At 36.3% G+C, this 17,717-nt stretch overlaps 1 protein-coding gene across 1 annotated transcript; it reads left to right on the top strand.

The window, feature by feature from the left end:
- Positions 1-259: 259 nt before the first annotated feature.
- On the top strand, positions 260-9,533 carry TMEM244 (transmembrane protein 244). The gene is made up of 6 exons (XM_030317108.1): positions 260-273; positions 483-605; positions 2,152-2,225; positions 5,935-6,060; positions 7,605-7,649; positions 9,439-9,533. The coding sequence occupies exons 1-6, from the start codon at positions 260-262 to the stop codon at positions 9,531-9,533; spliced, it is 477 nt and encodes a 158-aa protein (XP_030172968.1).
- The last annotated feature ends 8,184 nt before the right edge of the window (positions 9,534-17,717 follow it).

Genomic DNA, 17,717 nt, shown 5'->3' with positions numbered 1-17,717 from the left:
GGCTTCTGGGTGGCTCAATCGGTTACGCCTCCTACTTCAGCTCAGGTCATGATCTCACGGCTTATAAGTTTAAGCCCCGCATGGGGCTCTGTGCTGACAGCTCAGAGCCTGGAGCCTGCTTCGGATTCTGTGTCTCCCTCAATCTCTGCCCCTCCTCCTCTCTCTCTCTCTCTCTCTCAAAAATAAACATTAAAAAATTAAAAAAATAAAATCATTTTGTCAAATGAAACTATGAATGTTGGCATGAAGGAAGTATGTTATGGTAGATGGAAGGTAAGTGCTATGGATTTTTTTGTACTGCATTAATCCTTGGGGCAAATGTGGACCATGTCAGCCTTTCCAGTCCGAAAAACTTTCATTGTGGACTTTGAAGTCCTTCCCACCCGTGGGTCTCCAAGCAAAACAAAGGTAGCCAACACTATCTAGTGGTCATTCATCGTCTTTTGTTTGTCAGACTCGTTACCGACAACCGTGTGAAAAAGCCCAGGCTCTTGGACCTCACGCCTCTGTTCTCCGCAGGTTGTTTTGCAGAATCTCCTTATATGTGTCATTCTCTTCTACACTGTGTACTACGCGGTTCTGGGCTTGTGCTGCACGATGCTCAAGTAAGTAGTGCGTTTCCTTCAAACAGAATGAAAAAGCTGAGATTGAATATGAAAGGAGTTTATATTTAATTCTTGACATGTCTTTATGGAAGAGAGGATACAACTTAAATATGGTGTATTTTCATGCCATTCTTAAGCAAAAATAAGCAAATGTGCCGTCTTCCAAAATGATCAAAGCACAGTCTTGAAATGATGTGGATAGATAGGGCCAGACAGGACTGTCCCCCTTACTTCTTTGGAAGATGGTCATGGAAAGAAAATGAAGCTATTACTCCCTGGGCTGGTATTGAATCAGAGCAGTTTGAATGAGAAGGGAATTTAGAGATAATCGACATCAAATTTAAATATTCTGATATATACTGAAATATCTCTTGGACTCAAGTCAGGAGACCTAAATTCTGGCCCAGGTTCTTACTAACTTTCTGAAACATCTTAACTAAGCCATAGAACTTCTCTTATTTTAATTGTCTTCATTTGTCAAGTGGAAGTAATTGATCAAAAGAAGGTTATTATGAGGACAAAGTAAAACGTGTATTTTTAATGCTATTTCTATGTAAGTGGGAGGCAATTTTTTCAGGTAATTTTTTTAGTCTCGCTGTGATTTAATTTTGTCTCTACAGATTTAGGTTGCCAATACATTGACTGCCTTGAAATACATTACGTAGATTTACAAATAATTTCTAAGAAGCTGAGTGTTTATACAATTTAATTTTATTGTGCAAGCAAGGAGTTAGGACCCTTTGATTTCAATATGCAAATGAGTACCCAAAAATAATTATACCAACTTCTGCAATGGGAATAATGCTATTCAGCATGCTTGCAGGCAAACCCACCGAGGAAGCATCTGCTGCTCTAACAGGGTCTCAGCTGTTGCTGGGACTGGAGATGGTGAGGCCATGCCTGGAGCAGGCAGGAGCTGAGAATCTTTAGGGCTCTCTGAGCCTCATTTCAAGGATTTGTAGTTAATGTGAGTCAGAGGACAGGAATTTTAAGTTCTTGGGCCTTAAAGCTCCAGGAGGCGGCTAACTGATTGACCAGCTGCACACAACTACAAACAGGCACAGTAGAAGGGGTATATTTATAGACTCCAATTTTACAACAGGAAGAGGTCTCAGAGATTAACCTTTTCAGTTTACAGATGAGACACTGACGTTTGGCTCCAAATGGAACTGACTTGCCCAGATTCACAGTTTCACAGCACCATCAGGATTAGAACCCGGGTCTTGTTTGTTTCCATGCCTTTGCTTTTGACACAGAATTAGATTCTCCTCCCATATTTGATGTCAAAGACCGCCAAGATTACAGCGAAGACCCAAAATACAATGAAGTCCACTTGGTGGATAAAGTGGATTTAATTGGACAAATACGACAATATGGATAAAAAGATTATTTGGTTGCCATGCAGGTCAGCCAGCTTCTAAATGTCCCACACATGGTAAAGCTAATGCATTATGTTGTATGTGAAGAGTGATATTCAAGGCCTTAATGTACGAAGCTGTGAACTGCCTCCTCCAGGGTAAACTATTTTCATTTGTAACATCTTCAGGGTGTATGAGTTGGATGTCCTGGCACCATTTGATTTCAAAACGAACCCCTCATGGCTCAACACAAATTATAAAGGTAATTGGTTTTAATTTCCAATCTTTGTCAATTAGTGTCAAATGCCTCCAAAAATCAAAAATAGTTGTTGTTTCATAAAAATTTATAAAATATCAGGCTTTCCTCTCAGCCATCTGTATCTTATATCTGACTTAAGAAATTAATGTAGAAAAAATGCCATCACAAATTTTAAAGTGGCTATTCCTTAAAGATGGGATGGGATGGAATGGTGGAATAATTGAAAAGAATTACTATATGAATTTCTATTTGGTAATTTTATAGGTAATTTTTTTGTGCATTAAATATTTTTCAAAGGAAAGGAAGAATGATTTAATATGTTGATGTAAAAATGCTCATGAGATGTGGCATGGAAAATGAAGACAATAGTGTTTGTGTAGTGTAATTATTCATTTTTGTAGAACACAGTAAAATACATGGTGTCAGTGGTAAGAAATCTGGAGAATTATGCAACAAACTGTTATCTCCCAGCTGGGATGACAGAGGACTTTCATTTTCTGCTTTGTACATTTCTGCTTAGTTTGATTTTTCTTTCCAAGATAGGAAAAAAAGGGGGGGGGGAATGATATGAAAGAGTATACTAAGGAAAAATTTATCTTTTTAAATTAATCATTTTTGTTGAAAAAGTAATTATTAATTAATACCTGCTATACTCATCACCCGTATATATGTTAATAATAACAGCTATTTATATTGAATCTATGTCAAACATACTTATTTGGTGGGTATTCAAGGTAAGTTTGTCTCATCTTTAGAAAAAGAAGATTTTAATGTTATTTCCATTGTAAAATAATACACATAAATTAATGAAAGCTTATAAAATAACTACAAGTAGCAAGGAAAAAAACAGAAATTCAATCATAAACTTACATTCAAAATATAATCATTCTTAACATTCTGTTAAATTTCTACCGACTTTTTTTTTATTTTTTTTTTTTTATTTTTTTTTCAACGTTTATTTATTTTTGGGACAGAGAGAGACAGAGCATGAACGGGGGAGGGGCAGAGAGAGAGGGAGACACAGAATCGGAAACAGGCTCCAGGCTCTGAGCCATCAGCCCAGAGCCCGACGCGGGGCTCGAACTCACGGACCGCGAGATCGTGACCTGGCTGAAGTCGGACGCTTAACCGACTGCGCCACCCAGGCGCCCCCCGACTTTTTTTTTTAAGTGAATTGTGGATTCTTTAAACATTACAATTCTTTAGAAAACCACTGGACGTGGTTTGTTTGGAACAAATATGCAAATATACAAAAATTGCCTGAAGCCAAAGAAACCCAGTCTGGAATATGACTTGTACAGGAAACTTGGTCAGTTAAAATTACTGCATTCAAGAAGAAAAGCTTTAGAACAACTTCCTCAAATGGGTAACCTTGTTTGGTGCTATTATGGATTCAAGTTTGGATAGACAAAGAATAAGTTAGGAAAAAGAGGCTTTCATTCTAATGAGACACAAGAGGTCTAACATTCTATTTTAACCTTCTCTTTATGCACTTCCCTATTGAACACAGAATTCACTTGTTTTCTATCAAAACTGTCCATAGTTGATATCGTCACAGTAAAGAGTTAAGTAGGGGCTGTGTATGTGTTTTGGGGAGGGGATTTAAAACTCAACTGTTACTATTTAATTCTTGCCTTTGGGTCAGTCAATGAAAGATAGGAATGACACAGCTTATTGGAAAGGCTGTGTTTTTACATAGCAGAGATTAGTGAAAATCCCCAGGATGCCTGGCACGGTTTATATCGCTCTTTCCCCTCACAAAACACTAACATTTGTACAAAGATATCAATAAAACCTTAGCCTATTAGATCTTTAATTTTGGGCTTGGGGAGATAACTGCCATAACTCTTCAAAGTTGTTACTTTGAGAATTTAGACTAATCTCAGAGATAAAGTGTAAGAGTAATCTCAGAGCCTTGGGCATGTATCTAGGGTCAAGTTTCTTGTCTGTTTCAATGATTTTGTCACCCAGGAGAGTCGGTTTAGCAAGGACACTGGAAAGTTTAAGTCTAGTTAAAACATTTTGATTACTAATAGCTTTCCTTTACATAGCAGAGAATAGGTTGCAAATTGCTTTCATTTTAAGTTAACATCCTCCCAACATTTTTTTTTTTTGAGGTAGATAAGATAGCACTCCATTTCCCAATTATAGAGAAAGACTGACCCAGAGGTTGAAATTGTGCTAAAGGTTTTATAACTAAGCTATGAGGCAAGACTGTAACATTGGTATCCTGACTTTAAATTGTGTACTGCTTCTTTTACATCATGCTTTCTTTCATTTCATAAACAAAGCATAAGCCTTTTTTATCAACATATGCAAATATAGCTTGTTCAAGACAAAAATCAATGTCTCCAAGCAGCTGCAAGTTAACCTATAAAATCTGTAAATGCTGATAACGGAGGCATCTTTATTTCCCTATAATAATCTGGGGGCTCTGTGAGCCACTGACAGAGGCAGCTGTGGAAATGTGGTAGAAAGACGTGGAGTCACTATGACACAGCAATGCACTTCCTTCCACAACCTTGATTGTAGGGAATAGGACATACTGAACTGAACCTCATTCCCTTATGATAAAAAGGAGCTGGTGTGAATTCTCCATTCAACTTCTGAAACCTGTTAAGTTAAATTAAATAAAATCGAAGAAGAATAAGTGGAAGGCCTTTAAAAAGGATGGCAATTGGGACCTGCTTACTTGGTTGGTGTTTTGCTTGCCCATGAAACACTCACTGGCTCGTTGGTTAATAAATGACTTCTGCACGATAGCATATCATGTGATTATTTAACCCTTTGTTTTGAAAAATAGAGAGTTTGCCTGTCTGGATTCATTGATTCCTGAATTATAAGAACATATAATCAATTGCTGTGTTTTGTTTTGTCTTGTTTTGTTTTCAAAAATAGAAAGGTAATTTTTATGGAAAGTGATACCATTGCAAAGGGACCTTGACATGTGTCACGTATATTTGTCACATGCATTTGATGGATCTCTCCTTTGAAACCACTTTAAAGATCCATACCAAAGACAAAAGGCAAAGGTTGACCCTTCACACATTCAAGGCTCTTAGAGATTTGTGGTCCTGACCTATAAATAATGAGCTCTTTATACATGTTCAGGGAAAGCACTCCAAGACAATTGGGGGGATTTAGAAGAGTGCCTCCATCCACATGAGCCATTTATGAGGCTTCCTTTCATCCATGGTTATCAGTTATGTGTCCCAAATGACTATCTGGGCATGCCATTTTATTATAAAGACACAAAGGAATTCATTTCCAAGTTAGGCAATGATTGGTACCAAAGAAATGTTATAAATCAATGAACTCTTATGTTTCTTTTTTTCATTTCCTAAAACTGAGAACTGAATTTCTCATTAGTTTCTAATATATCTTAAATGGAGATTTGCAATCCAACTGTAGATCAGCAGGTATTGATTCCATTGTAACCTTCCTTTATTGTATTTTACCTTTTAAAATGGTAAGTACAAAGAAGTACAAAAGAGATACTGTTATTTTTCTATTAAGTCTGAGGGTTATTAAGAAATAGAATATGATAACAAGTTCTTATCCAAAGTTGAGGATTGTTAAAAGATGGGATATTTTAAACATTCTTGCCAAAATGTCTTCACAGACATTGTTGTAATGGTCCTATTACTAATTGTGTTTCAGAGTTGTTAGTTCCTCTAGTTCCATATAATTATATTCTCCATTCCATTTGCAGTCCTTTTAATCTCAACACAGGTTACCTACTTGGTGTGTGGATTGCTTTTCGTTCTGGTTGTAGAAGAATGGGTCTGGGATTATGCTATTTCAGTAACCATTCTTCATGTTGCCATCACTTCAACTGGTAAGCAACATAAAATAAAGGAAACAAAGTATGTTAAATCTGATGTTGTACCTAAATTGATTCATAAGAGTAGAACTTTGTTATATGCATATTGCCCTCTGATGGCTAACTAATAAAACTGGTTAGAGTTCTTTATTCCTTCCCACACTACTCCTCCCCACCAAGTTCTCTTACCACTTCCTGGGGAAGATTTTGATTGGCTACACCTTCTAATTCAAAATGGTACTGAAATGTAGATAGATGTGTCCTATTCTCCTCTCATATTCAACTTGCCAACAGCTTGTACAGGCTTTGCCTCTGTTTGGAATACTTTTGCTCCAAAACCCTCCCTTGGGGCAGAAATTGACCAAATCCTGGGACCTGGGACCTAAGGAAACTCATACTGGTAGGCTGGCAAACTTCCCAACAGTAGTTAATTTACCAAGAATACTAGGTTTAAACTAAAGGGTTTTATTTCTACCTGTGATCTTTGGAGTCAAAAGAAAATGGATTAAATTCCAATCCTACCTTTTTAAAAAGCGTATGGTCTTAAGGAAAATCACAACATCATTCACATGAGTTGTCTCCTGTGTAGATGGGGGAGACCCAGTGACAAGTCAATGAGAATGAGAAATTTTCTGACTAGTGTCTAAGCATATATTTATTCAGTAAATGACAGTTCAAACATTCTTTCCTCTAGCCATTCGAAATGTACTCTTCTATTGTAACTTTTCTCCCTTCCTGTCTTCCATTGAAAAAAAAAAATACTAGTCAAGGTATGCATGGTAATCAACCACAAGTTATAACTCAAAGTTATTATTTATTAGCAACTTAAATCACTCATATTTTCAGTGCTGTGGTCTATTAATGGTTTAATCAGTCTCCATCTTAAACAATTTCCAAATCAATTGCTACATCCCAGCATCACTATTATTAGAGAATGCTGGTATATCAATATCCTAGCCCCCTGGCACACACCCTCCCTTAGTAACTTTTGGAACCCCTGAACCCCATAACTCAAATTCTCTGTCTTACTTTGGGGACTAAGTTCAAATGGAAGACAGTCATAGGATATTTGCAAACGGGCTCTGGAGCATAGGGTGGCTCAATCTTCAAGGCTGAGATAGGCAACAGGTTCTAGACCCAGAAAAGTTACAAGTTAATTGTCTGACACATGGCACAAAGAAAGTGCTTAACAAATATTGCTGAGTAGAATTGAGCTCAGAGCGAAGTGGCTCAGAACTCCAGGGTAAGTCAGGTTTTAAGGATGGTCTTAGGATCATCTCTGTTGCATAACACTCGAATCAACTCATAATCAAATCAACACTCAATCAATTCAAAACATCATTCCTAGAAGAGGAGTTTCAGGTATCTGATTTCACAAATGACTTTCTAGACTACGAATTAAATACAGCTTTGGGGATACCCAATTTTATGAATGTGGATAAAACTTCTCTTTGTTATGTGGATATGATCTGACCAAACAAGTATTTCTTCATTGACTAAAAAGAAAAATAACATATATTTTAAAAATGAACAACATCCTTTTTTTCTTTCTTTTGCAGTTATGTTGGAATTCCCCTTGACATCACATTGGTGGGCTGCTTTAGGTATATACATATGATACCATATGTTATACACATGTGTGTATGTATTAGGTACAACATAAATATTTATATATACAGTGGGGGCATCAAAATATTTTTTGTGTGGGTCAGGTAATTGGACCAGAAGACTGCTCAGAGTCTCCATCTTTCTAAAATTACACAGAGTAAAACACTGGATATAGATTTATGACATATTCTTTTGGTTCTCTTTCAATATGAATGACATTGCTGTTTTCATAGTAGCATTATTTCATCTATTTTTTTTCTTCCCACAAATCAAACAACTGAATTAATCAATTGTGTATCTAGTAAGAAAATTAGCCAATTTACAGTGGACTTTTCTAAAGCTTTTCCTTTAGCTTAAGCCATGTATGGACCACAAAAATTTTTACCTTTCCTCTTTTTAGTAAGTTTGGCAATAGTTTTATCTAAATATTGTCATGCTTAATAGTGGAAAATAGAAATGCAGCATTTTACTACATTGTTTTCCCCAAAGCCAAGTTATCTGTTTATAGTATCAGTATTATTTATATTACTCATTAGCTCCCTTCACTAGAATTTAATTTTCCACTTCCCTTACATCTCCATAAGCCTTAGTGTGTATTCTTCTCTAATATTGTTCAGTACATACAGAACACACATGAGAAAGTACTGAAATTTTATTTTGCATGAGGCTTTCAAAAAATGCACATTTTTAATAAATCAGAAAGAAAATCCTGAAAGACATGCTATAATTAGAAATGCTCTTATCTCTCCATGAAAAACAAGAACTTATCTCTTGGATTTTATTTGCAATACCACAAAATTTACTTTATTTAAAGCCCTAGGCATTTCAGTCACATAGCAAATGCCACCTGATGACAGAGGAAGTCTGTTGGTGAACTGGAATGGCCAATAGAATTGCTAAAATAGTTGGGTCACTATTTCAGTTTTAAGAACTAGGGTTGGTTTACTCAGAGAATGGTGGCCAAATGACGTTTGAGGTAACCTTCTTCTGTTTGCGTTGAGTTAAAAAATTTAGATATAAATGAAATGTGGCTACACAGCTTGGAAATTCTATCTCATGGTCCCGCACTAGATGTGTGTCTGAGTGAGGAAGTTGTCCAGTCCTGCTGAGCCTCTGATCCCCTAAGGGCTCTCACCTCTGGGAACTTTACCTTTCATGGGAGTTACACTGTTACCGGCATCCAAGGAATCACAGATTCATGGAAACCCTGTTAGGCTGGATTAATATTAAAACAAAACATAACAAAACACAAGAATCGCTGGGCCAATGAAATCAGAGCTAAAGGCATTTTCATATAACCGAATAGCGCAGGTAGGTAGACTTCTGTTTTCAAAATCTCTTCTATGCTAAGAAATATTTTCCAAGTTAGAAGAGAGCATATCTTCCATTTATAATTAGAGAGGAAATACCTTATAAAATATTTTTAAATAACAACAACACAAACAAATGGCAGGTCTGAAGAGCTACAAGAATTGAGAATCGTGAAATCCCTGGCATGTGCTTTGACTTCATTGTCTTTGAATTTCTGAGTTTTAAGAGCTCCTTACTATTAATTTGACACAACCACGCATCTATTCCCTGAAGGAAGTTTTGAATTTCAACAATTTATCAGCACAGAATATATACCTACTGTCTCTTAGCTGAATCTATAAACTACCCTATTTCAAATGCTATGTCAGTTTCAGGAACATTATTTTAGTCATGACAATTGTTCTTATTCATAATCTCACCAATGAATTATTCATTATTGGTAGTTAACCAAAACTTCCCTTTCATTACTTGCAGGATCCGGCTTAATTTCAATGATATGTGGAGGCCAGGCTTTCGCATACTGTTTGTTCAAAGACAACTTTATCTATCCAGATCTGGATGAGTTTTAACAAAACAGCTGAATTAATTCACCTCAGACTTTCTGTATTATTACATACATTGTGTCAGAGCTAAATTGTAGTTTTTTGGTTCACACCTTATATTCAAGGTTGAATGTATTCTAGATACTTTATAACTATGAAAAGAAAAGGAGAAGTTAATGGAGAACAGAAGAATCCTAGTAAGATATTCATGAGCAGAATGTTGCAAATTCATAAAATGCAGTATTTACCAAAGAGTGTTCCATAGGACACTAGTTTCAAAATATGTTAATAGTGCCATGCAAGGAAAAAAAGTTGCATGTTTAAGTATATTTGTAGAATCTTGGGTTTATGTAAAATATGTTTATTTTAGGACTTCTCAGAATCTTTAACATACTATTGAGAACAAGACGTGTCTAAGTAGTAGCATACGTTATGCACTGTTTCTCAGACATATTTGACTAGGGACACACTTTATTTCTGAGACACAGAGAGAAAGACAGAGCACAAGTGGGGGAGGGGGAGAGAAAGAGGGAGACACAGAATCCGAAGCAGGCTCCAGGCTCTGAGCTGTCAGCACAGAGCCCGATGGGGGGCTTGAACCCATGAACCGTGAGATCATGACCTGAGCCGAAGTCGGAGGCTTAACTGACTGAGTCACCCAGGCACCCTGGGGACACACTAGAAAACTCTGATGTATCGTGTGGGTGTGGAAATTATAATATAGAAGAGAGTGGAGTTAAAACTACTACAAATCCCTATAAGCTGAATTAAATTCTATTACTGTCCCACAGTATTTGTTTTTGTGATAGAGCATTTCTTGTAAAATTATTGCCTTTTAAAAAATATCAGTGTCTATTTCTTTCCTTAGACTATGTTCTTTTAATATAGTGCTCCTCAAAATTTTGTATGCATTTGAATCACCTGGAAATCTTATCACAATGCAGATTTGGGTTTGGAAGGGCTGCGATGGAGCCTAAAATTCTGTATTTCTAACAATTCCGAGAAAATGACTGTGCTGTTGGTTCATGGGCCACAGTTTGAGTAGCAAGGTACAAGTGGTTGGGAGCAGATATTTTTAGAGGTTATATAGCTCAGCACTGCCAGTCCTATGTTGTTGTTTTTTTTTATATCATTGTTATGCAATGTTTGTTGAATTGGATTAATACTGAGACTAGTTAAATTTATATAATTGTCTTAAATATTTACCACTTGTAAATGTAGATTAAAGCCTCTTTTGATATAAAATTTAAGTGCATACCATGGTTACAGCTAAAATATAAATATAAGGAAAAGGATAGGAAAGTAACATATACCACTTCCCCTCCATCCACGTATTCCCACACACAAACATTTTGGGCAACAATTAGAAACTAAGTTAAACCAGCTCTAGAATTGTTTCCTAGATGACTCTTTTTTACTCTAAAAATCTAATTCTTCCATAAAGGTTTGCATTTAACCACTAAGAAATGTCATGCTAATTATATGTATTCATACATACACAAAAACTACACTGTGTTGATCAGTTACTGGTTAGATAATTCAAGCTTCTCATGCACATACAAGCACAAAAGTATTCCTACTTTCTTCCTTGCTTCTTTCTCACATTTACTTATTTCCACGAACTTTTGCCTTCCATCCATTATTCTCAATCTTTCCATTAATTTCCTCCAAAATATTTAGTTATGGAATTAGCAAAATATGTAATTCATCTAAATCAGTCAAAGGATTGTGAATTCCAATTATTAATAAAGATTTTTCTTTCATCTTTAAAGGAAGGCAGCATAAGGTAGCTATGAATGAATGGGTCAGCATTATGATCTTTGATTCTCTAAATAAAACCCTACTGAAGCACCCAGAAAAGAGTGTATGGTTAAATATATAACAAAATTCAATCCTGCTCTACGCAAAATACAAATATCAAACAAACCGTGAATTACTAATGAGAAAGTCTGCCCCTATAGAAACTCACACATGGAAGAAATTTACAGAAACATTAAAGCTGCCTAAATAAATTTGATAATTAAAAAAAAGATTTGGTTGATTAAGTACTTTTTAATATATTGAGAATTAAGTTACACTAGTAAATTAGAATAACAATCTCCCCAGACTCAGAAGACCATAATATCTTATCATTCTGTAGTGTAGCTTAATTAGCATGTTTATTTCTAGGATTAGGAATCCATCTGCTCAGGTAATTACTATTGTGTGAATCCTCTTTATTTTTTTCTCCTGATCACAAGAATAATCTGTGATTTTCTTCTCTTACTCATTAAAATGATTATCATTATCTATTTGATGACACCACTTGTCACACAAAAATTAAAAATACAATTACAATACATATTTTAGCTTAAAATATATCAGATATATCAACTAAATAGTTACTTTAACTTTTATTGCTTTGAATTGCATATAAACTGAAAGACCAAGAATTGTGCCCACTTAATGTACTTTTCCAGTGTCCCTTACAGAATCATAAGAAGATGGAACCCTATCCAGTATTTGGATGCATATTTTTCAGGACTGAAATTATGTACACATTTAAAAAAAAATACACTAATATTTTTACATCATGACCTTTCCATAAATGGCCTTTATTTATTTTTTTCAGGTTTTGTTTTGGTTTTGTTTTTTTTGAGAGCAAAAGCGAGAGCATGGGTGGGGCAGAGGGAGAAGGAGAGAGACAATCTTAAGCAGTCTCCACACCCAGCATAGAGCCCTACATGGGGCTCAATCTCACAAACTGAGATCATGCCCTGAGCCGAAATCAAGTGTCCAACTGAGCCACCCAGAAGGCCCTCCATAAATGTCCTCTTAAGTTATTATACCATTGTGACATAATGCAAATCAATTTGCATATTCCTTTAATAATGTTTTACTTAAAATAATTTTTTCCCAAGTGAATGAATAATATCTTTACTTTTACTGACAATGATCTCAAAAAAAAAAATATATATATATATATAGACTACTTTCATACCTCTAGTATAAAGATTAGACACCTATATAAAATTTAATGGGCTTTATTAAGCCAATGTACCACAGTCCCTGAATTGATCATTTCAAAAGCTGTTTGGTATCACTGTAACATTGTAGGGATTATTCTACAGAAATGTGAACAAATAGGAGTGCCTGGGTGGCTTAGTTGGTTAAGTGTCTGACTTTAGCTCAGGTCATGAACTCTCGGTTCGTGAGTTCGAGCCCCACATCGGGCTCTGTGCTGACAGCTCAGAGCCTGGAGCTTGCTTCGGATTCTGTGGCTCCCTCTCTCTCTCTCTGCCCCTCCCCCACTCATGCTCTGTCTCTTTCTGTCTCAAAAATAAATAAATGTTAAAAAAAAGAACTTTTTTTTAAAAAAAGAAAGAAATGTGAACATATACACTATGAGATAGAGAATTTTATGGCAAACATCCTGAGGAAAAACAAAGGCATTTCCTAAAGCTGTTGTTCCATAAACTTCAGAAACCTGAATACTAGGTAAATAAATCTATAACAACAGCATCTGTAGATATAGTTGTGGTAAAAATCTCTGAAAAGGGAGGGAATACAAATTTAGTTCAAATGAAAACAATGTAATACATCTACAGAAATTTTCTACTGCAGAAAATGGCCACATAAAAGATGTAAAAATTTGAGAATGTTTCACATTTTTAAAGAGGACAATAAAGTTAAAACTTTCCCAAGTGTTATGCCTTACTTACCTTAGCGGTTTCTTTTAGATTTTCTTTTAGAAAATCCATTTAGGATCCATTTAGATGCTGGTAGTTCAGTAACAAGAGGACCAAATCATCTTTAAAAACAGAGTTAATCATTGGGGTGCCTGGGTGGCTCAGTTGGTTAAGCGTCAAACTCAATTTCTGCTCAGGTCATGATCTCCTGGTTCAGGAGATCAAGCCCTGCTTCTGACTCTGCACTGAGAGTGCAGAGCCTGCTTGGGATTCTCTCTCTCTTCCACTCTCCCTGCTCCTCCCCTGCTCATGCTCTTTCTCACTCTCTTTCAAAGTAAATAAAGAAACATTAAAAAAAAAATAAAAAGAGTTAATTACCAACTGACTCTTCATGATGACGAATATTCACTCTCTCCCACATGCCCAATAATTCAAACAGGGAGGAATTAAAAATATTACCCCAATAATTATCTTAAATGAACTCTGCACAAAGTATCAGTTTGTTAATTTAGCCAGTATTTTCAAAGCTGGCATCATAGTTATTTAAAACTGAGCCCATATCGCTTACTATTCCTGTATATCTCTTATATATTAACACTCATAAAAATCATCAGAGTAATATATTATTCATCATTCAAAATAGGAAAATATAAAAGGTTTGAAGAAGAAAATAAAGATAATTCATAATTTCGATACAGTATTTGTGTGTTTGTATGTGAGCTATGTGTGTGAAAATACAAGTGAATAAAAACTTATATAGTCATTTCTTTATTATTGTTGCTTAAGTCCTTTGTAATTCTTTCTCATATTATGTAAATAGATAGACTTCACTTGCATTCACAGATATTTCTTTAAAATGGGCCACTTGGGGTGCCTGGGTCAGTTAAGCGTTTGACTTCGGCTCAGGTCATGATCTCACAGTTCATGCATTCAAGCCCCACATAGGGCTTTGTGCTGACAACTCAGAGTCTGGAGCCTGCTTCAGATTCTGTGTATGTGTGTCTCTCTCTCTCTGCTCTCCCCACACTCATACTCTGTCTCTCTGTCTCTCAAAAAAGTCAATAAACATTTAAAAATTAAAAAAAAAAAAGGACCACTAACAGTGAAATTATTTGGTCATATGGTATGAATGTCTTTGAATTATTGAAAAATATTTCCAAATTGCCTTTCAGAAAGCTTGAACCTATTCATTCTTCCACTAAAAGTCTGAAAGTCCCTATTTTACTATACTCCTCCAACATAAAAACTGTCATTTTTACACTATTAATATGCATGATATATTTACAATGCATATAACTCCTCAGTTATTACAACAAAATGATTTATATAATTGAGACCTAAATTAAGACTGTCTAATTTAGAGAATTTAATTTCATCCTATTTCTGGAGTAGCCCTTTAACAACAAACATAGATCAAGTGCCTACCGCGTACAGGACACCAGTTGCCCAGCCATCGATCCTTTCATTTAACCAGTCAACAAATGTTTTGCTATGTTCTGGAGCGATCACGCTTGGCACTAGAAATGTTCAAATGCATCACAGGTAAAGCAACCTACTTCGCACTTATTGTATCTTTGACTGTCGTTGGGTAGATGATAGGACATAAAAGGAGAAGAGATTTAAGCTATTTGATGGCAGGGATATGGTTTGTCCGATGTCATAGAGCCAGCTCGTAGAACAGTGTTTAGACCATGGCAGGCATATCATGTGCACATAAATATTTGTTAAATGAGGAGAAAAAACAAGTTCCTATTTCCTTGCTTAGAAGCAGTCGACTACAGTCCATCAAATTAGTTGCATGTTGGAAGACTCTGGGAACGTGTCAAACACTGGCACACCTGGGAAGGGATTGATTGTTGTACTGACCCAGCCAAAGTCTTTAGTGTCAAAGGGAAAATACATGTACAGATTGCCCTTGGAGAAAGAAAATATCCAGTAGCAAGGAAATAAAGTGTTTAAGCTGAACATAATTGGACACATTGTACCTTCACCAGTGTTAGAACAGACTCAGAACAAACATTTTCAACTCCCAAGGTATTGGTGAGTAACGTTTATTTTACACAAGATTTTGGGGGAAGATGGAGAAGAGGGTTGTTTTGCACTCATCACAGCACACTTAACTCGTCTCCTTGTTAGACATCCTGGCTCTCCTCCCTACCTGCTGCCAATGACCAGGTCTCTATTTTCTTCCTCACCTTGTCTCCCCAAAGGCTCTAAAAATGTTCTGTATGTTCCAAGCCGATCAGGTTCTGAACACAGCTAATATATATCACAATAAATTCCGTATTGTTACTTAAAGAACAACTGTTCTTTGTTCTCCTGACATGTCCCTACAAGTTATTACGTTAACTATCCCAACTGACTTTGCAGAATATTCACCTCATCAAAAGACATCTAATCTCTTCTCAGGGCCAAATTTTGCCTCTGGAAGGGAAATGCTCCATGTATGTCTTAGGGTTGTTCTGCCTAACAAATTTCTGCAATGGCAAACATTTCCATTTCCATGTTCTATGAACATTTCTAGATCTGCGCTGTCCTGCACAGTAGCCACTAGCTACATGTGGCTATTGCTATATTTATAGCAATTTAAGAATTGAATTGTTGATTTAATTTTAATTATTTTAAAAGTAAACTAGTGGTTGCTCTACTGGGCAATGTAGATGTAGAGGCTCACCTTCCCATTTACAAAGTAAAAATAGTACCATCTGCAAATACTATATCTCCCAGTCACGTTGAGTTTTAGGCTACTATGAAGGGTAGAAAGACCCATTCACAAAAAGACCATTAAAGATAAAAGACACGCTTCCCTCCATGGTCATCACTAGATGGGATACCCTCGATTCTTTGAAAATCAGCTGTTTGACTGCCCTGGGAAACCAGAGGATTTAAAAGGCCATCAGTTGCATAGTAACAGATGGAGATGTACAAACTGGACACTGTCTTGGTGTGGGGAGAGATTTTGTTCTCTGCCACGGCCTGGCATGAACACACCAGCACCTGAACAATCCTGAAGTGGCTTATGAAACAGTCATTTTCCACCGTATACTACATTCTTCAAGGACTGTCAAAGGAGCAACGCCTAAGCAGGAATAGGAATGGAGCCCAGTCCGGTTTTCTGAAACTCAGGATGAACCAAAGGAAAAAGTGTATAGAAAACCCAGAGATTGTCATCCAGGCCAGTAGGCACAAAGACCGTGTGTACATTGTTCAGTAATGTATAATGTATTGGTGTCTTTATTTTCTTTCATATTAAAAATGTAACTTCTATCTTGGAGCTATGAATGAAATTTATTTTTTATTCTTTCATATGTCTCGTATCAACAATTCTTAAATGTGGAACTCAGCTGGCCATGCTTTTTTAAAAAATCACAGAAATTTATAATCTGGAAACCTAGCTTCTCTTTCCCTTCCCTTTAAAGTCCTCTTGATGTAGGGGCACCTGGGTGGCTCAGGTAAACGTCTGATTCTTGATTTTGGCTTGGGTCATGGTTTCACGGTCCGTGAGTTTGAGCCACACATCAGACTCTGCAGCGTCCTTGTGGAGCCTGCTTGGAATTCTCTCTCTCTCCCTCTCTCTCTCTCTCTCTCCCTGCCCCTCCCTCCATCTCAGAATAAACAAAAAAATAAAATTTTAAAGTCCTCTTGATCTTGCCCTGGATAACTAATACCATGTTTCAGATTGTGAGGAGCACTTCAGTGGTAGTGTATTACAAACTATCAGCTTCCAATTGGATTAATGGAGTCAAGGAAAAAGCTGCATAGGAATTGGATGAGGGGGTGAGTATCCTGTTATGTAACTGTATGTACCTATTATGGCTTTCACCACTGTGTATCATTCTGTATCTCGAATGGATTAAGAACCTAAGTTAGCTTTGAGAACAATTTAGGTTTTAACTGGTGGTTTCCAAAAGAGAATGCCAAATATATTTGATCTCATTGTAATAACTACCCTCTTGGCTTTCTCCAAAAATGTTTTATAACATTTTCTTAATTTGCTGCTCTTCATTTTCTTTAGAGTTGATATTTTCAGTCTTTTGCTGGACACTGAAAATAATTTTAGCCAATTATGACTTATATGTGACCTATCAAGTTGGATTTGCGATTTATTTTCTAGCAATTCAAAATAGTCAGCAGGTCTTCTAATGAGGGTGCCAGCGGTACCTGGTTGTAAATTATAGGCAGCCCTTTCTCAGATACTGCTATAATAAGAGGACTAAGAAACTATAGAATGAGGGCTGGCATTAGGCAGAACAATTAGTATTTGGTGCCTTTAAAAACTTCTCACAAACACTGAGCTTTTTCTGATTGCCAAAGTTTGGTACAATATGTTAAGCACTGCAAACAACATATCATTGTTGTTGGTGCACTTGACACAGGTACTTGTTTATAGACAGATACAAAGACCAAAGTGGCGTTTCTGACCTTTCTGTTATCCTTCCATTGTGGAACTGTTATATTTATTTGATCCAGTGAGTTGACCACTGCTCTCCTCTTCTTTTTCCCATCCTTCTGTACCAAGTTTTTGGGCGAGATTATTCCTTTG

The sequence above is a fragment of the Lynx canadensis genome, chromosome B2, assembly GCF_007474595.2.
Source record: "Lynx canadensis isolate LIC74 chromosome B2, mLynCan4.pri.v2, whole genome shotgun sequence".
Classification (NCBI taxonomy): domain Eukaryota; kingdom Metazoa; phylum Chordata; class Mammalia; order Carnivora; family Felidae; genus Lynx; species Lynx canadensis.
Note: the sequence above shows the minus strand (reverse complement) of the source record. Positions and strands in the feature narration are given on the sequence as shown.

Coding starts and splice junctions, on each gene's coding strand:
- TMEM244 (XM_030317108.1), top strand. Junction 2,226..5,934: donor GCTCAACACAAATTATAAAG/GTAATTGGTTTT, acceptor TTCCATTTGCAG/TCCTTTTAATCTCAACACAG. Junction 6,061..7,604: donor TGTTGCCATCACTTCAACTG/GTAAGCAACATA, acceptor TTTCTTTTGCAG/TTATGTTGGAATTCCCCTTG.